This window comes from Salmo salar, unplaced genomic scaffold (assembly GCF_905237065.1).
Source record: "Salmo salar unplaced genomic scaffold, Ssal_v3.1, whole genome shotgun sequence".
Taxonomy (NCBI): Eukaryota; Metazoa; Chordata; class Actinopteri; order Salmoniformes; family Salmonidae; genus Salmo; species Salmo salar.
Window position 1 is genome coordinate 201,134 of NW_025548363.1, and position 3,858 is coordinate 204,991.

Below are 3,858 nucleotides of genomic sequence, written 5' to 3' on the forward strand. Positions count from 1 at the left end.
TAAATGCAACATGTAAAGTGTTAGTCCCATGTTTCATAAGCTGAAATAAAAGATCCCAGAAATGTCCCATACGCACAAAAAACGTATTTCTCTCAAATGTTGTGCACAAATTTGTTTACTTCTCTGTTAGTGAGCATTTCTCCTTTGCCAAGATAATCCATCCACCTTACAGGTGTGGCATATCAAGAAGATGATTAAACAGCATAATAATTACACAGGTGCAACTTGTGTTGGGCACAATAAAAGGCCACTAAATTGTGCAGTTTTGTCCACAACACAACACAGATGTCTCAAGTTGAGGGATCATGCAATTGGCATGGCGACTGCAAGAATGTCGACCAGAGCTGTTGCCAGATAATTGAATGTTAATTTCTCTAACGTAAGCCGCCTCCAACGTCGTTTTAGAGAATTTGGCAGTACTTCTAACCGGCCTCACAACCGCAGACCATGTGTAACCCACGCCAGCTCAGGACCTCCACATCTGACTCCTTCGCCTGCCACCTGGACAGCTGATGAAACTGGGTTTGCACAACAGAAGAATTTCGGTGCAAACTGTCAGAAATCATCTCAGGGAAGCTAATTTGCATGTAGCAAGGATCTGTACACAATTCCTGGAATCTGAAAAATTCACAGTTCTTCCATGGCCTGAATACTCACCAGACATGTCAACCATTGAGCATGTTTGGGATGCTCTGGATCAACGTGTACAACAGCATGTTCCAGTTCCCGCCAATAACCAGCAACTTTGCACAGCATTTGAAGTGGACTGGGACAACTTTCCACAGGCCACAATCAGCAGGCTGATCAACTCTATGTGAAGGAGATGTGTCGCACTGCATGAGGCAAATGGTGGTCATACGAGATACTGACTGGTATCTATGACCAACAGATGCATATCTGTATTCCCAGTCATGTGAAATCCATAGATTAGGGCCTAATGAATTTATTTCAATGGACTGATTTCCTTATATGAACTGAAACTAAGTAAAATCTTTGAAATTGTTGCATGTTACGTTTGTATTTTTGTTCAGTGTAAAAGCTAAAGGCAAACAGGCAATTCACACAAACGACTGCTGTGGGAAATCACCAGAACATATTCATTATTTTCTAAAGCTGCAAGGTGGAATCTCAATCAGCTCATTGGAAGGGTTCATTAGCTTTATCTGTGTCATGTTTTTCTTATTTTTCATTACATTCAAGTGTCAAATATGGTAAAGGTCAAACTTCTAGGGTACTGTCCTGAAGGATGGAGAAGGTTTGGCTGCACCTGTTACTACGTCTCTACTGAGGGGAAATCCTGGGAGAAGAGTAGACAGGACTGTCTGGAGAGAGGAGCAGATCTGGTGATCATTAACAGTGAAGAGGAACAGGTGAGAGACAGAGACAGAGAGCTACTTTATTAGTCCATCATGTGTTATTAACAATGCTTTTTTATGCCTCAACAGACATTCGTCAATGGGTTTGAATCAGTCAATTATGTCTGGATTGGTCTGACTGACTCTATTACTGAGGGGACCTGGAAATGGGTGGACGGCACCCCACTGACCACACCAAGGTAAGAGACTACTGATGTATAGTAACACTGACCACCCCCAAGGTAAGAGATTACTGCTATAACAACACTGACCACCCCAAGTTAAGAGACTACTGCTCTATAATAACACTGACCACAGTGGAAGGAGTAGGACTGATTCTTTGTGTTGTTCATACTCTAGGTTCTGAGAGAGTGGTTCTGAGAGATTGGTCAGTCTAACTCTGCGTTGTTCATACTCTAGGTTCTGAGAGAGTGGTTAGTCTAACTCTGTGTTGTTCATACTCTAGGTTCTGAGAGAGTGGTCAGTCTAACTCTGTGTTGTTCATACTCTAGGTTCTGAGAGATTGGTCAGTCTAACTCTGCGTTGTTCATACTCTAGGTTCTGAGAGAGTGGTCAGTCTAACTCTGTGTCGTTCATCCTCTAGGTTCTGAGAGAGTGGTCAGTCTAACTCTGTGTTGTTCATACTCTAGGTTCTGAGAGAGGCCAGTCTAACTCTGTGTTGTTCATCCTCTAGGTTCTGAGAGAGTGGTCAGTCTAACTCTGTGTTGTTCATACTCTAGGTTCTGAGAGAGGCCAGTCTAACTCTGTGTTGTTCATACTTCTAGGTTCTGAGAGATTGGTCAGTCTAACTCTGCGTTGTTCATACTCTAGGTTCTGAGAGAGTGGTCAGTCTAACTCTGTGTTGTTCATCGTCTAGGTTCTGAGAGAGGCCAGTCTAACTCTGTGTTGTTCATACTCTAGGTTCTGAGAGATTGGTCAGTCTAACTCTGCGTTGTTCATACTCTAGGTTCTGAGAGAGTGGTCAGTCTAACTCTGTGTTGTTCATACTCTAGGTTCTGAAAGAGTGGTCAGTCTAACTCTGTGTTGTTTCTACTGCAGCTACTGGTGGAGAGGAGAACCTGGTCGTACAGACTGGAACTGTAGGTTCATCTATTACAAATCATCAGGCCATGGAGTATGGTGGAATTATTATTGCTCCTCTTCACAACCATGGATCTGTGAGAAATATGCTTCCCATAGGTACTTTTTCTGCACTGCTGATTAATGAACTCTCTACTGTATGTTAATGATGGTCTGAAGACTGGTGTGATTTGATAGAATGGTACTCTGAACTACAGCTGGGAGAGAAACACACAAACACACAAACACATGCACACATTCATACACGCACACACACACAAAGACACTGATCTGAACCTGAGTCTCCCACGGGAGAAAACAACGTCTTAGTTAGACAGGGGAAATTCCCTTTTGGGCTGAGAGCTGACACTGATTTTGAAGTCACTTGCGGGGCTACCTCATCACGTGACCATGAGCAACCAATCATGACCGATACACAAGCTGACACAATAATTTATTCATTTGTCAATCAATGAGCTATATAATAGGGTATAATATCATTCGATAGCCGCTGTCAATCAATTACTGTTAAGTACTACACTTCTAAATACATTTAAAATGACTTTATATGTTTATCAGGTATGTTTGCTTCTTGTGCTTTTATTATTCTGAACATAAACAATGTGTACTTCCTGCTTATTCAATAACTCATTAAACCGAGATTAAAGACATTTCCTGTCTAGTACATTATTGTTCTCCCTACTCTCTTTTATCTGTTTTATTACGAGGTGACACCAATCGGTGCTCCCCACGTGCTAAATATGACATCCAACCTCAAAATGGAAATGAAAAAAAAACTAAGGCTGTAACACCTTCCCCCTTAAGACATTTACATTTTACATTTAAGTCATTTAGCAGACGCTCTTATCCAGAGCGACTTACAAATTGGTGCATTCACCTTATAATATCCAGTGGAACAACCACTTTACAATAGTGCATCTAAATATTTTAAGGGGGGGGGGTTAGAAGGATTATCCTATCCCAGGTATTCCTTAAAGAGGTGGGGTTTCAGGTGTCTCCGGAAGGTGGTGATTGACTCCGCTGTCCTGGCGTCGTGAGGGGAGCTTGTTCCACCATTGGGGTGCCAGAGCAGCGAACAGTTTTGACTGGGCCGAGCGGGAACTGTGCTTCCTCAGAGGTAGGGAGGCGAGCAGGCCAGAGGTGGATGAACGCAGTGCCCTTGTTTGGGTGTAGGGCCTGATCAGAGCCTGAAGGTACGGAGGTGCCGTTCCTCACAGCTCCGTAGGCAAGCACCATGGTCTTGTAGCGGATGCGAGCTTCAACTGGAAGCCAGTGGAGAGAGCGGAGGAGCGGGGGTGACGTGAGAGAACTTGGGAAGGTTGAACACCAGACGGGCTGCGGCGTTCTGGATGAGTTGTAGGGGTTTAATGGCACAGGCAGGGAGCCCAGCCAACAGCGAGTT

General features: G+C 43.7%; 1 protein-coding gene across 1 annotated transcript; it reads left to right on the top strand.

Annotated features, from left to right (window-relative positions):
* The first annotated feature begins 973 nt into the window (after window positions 1–973).
* Window positions 974–3,096, top strand: LOC123732941 (C-type lectin domain family 6 member A-like). The gene is made up of 3 exons (XM_045712283.1): window positions 974–1,370; window positions 1,446–1,555; window positions 2,415–3,096. The coding sequence occupies exons 1-3, from the start codon at window positions 1,209–1,211 to the stop codon at window positions 2,578–2,580; spliced, it is 438 nt and encodes a 145-aa protein (XP_045568239.1). The 5' UTR covers window positions 974–1,208; the 3' UTR covers window positions 2,581–3,096.
* The last annotated feature ends 762 nt before the right edge of the window (window positions 3,097–3,858 follow it).

Excerpts from the sequence above, each read along its gene's own strand:
- LOC123732941 (XM_045712283.1), top strand. The coding sequence starts at position 1,209 with ATGGTAAAGGTCAAACTTCTAGGGTACTGTCCTGAAGGATGGAGAAGG. Across the intron at positions 1,371-1,445 it reads TTAACAGTGAAGAGGAACAG|ACATTCGTCAATGGGTTTGA; the intron begins GTGAGAGACAGA and ends ATGCCTCAACAG. Across the intron at positions 1,556-2,414 it reads ACCCCACTGACCACACCAAG|CTACTGGTGGAGAGGAGAAC; the intron begins GTAAGAGACTAC and ends TTTCTACTGCAG.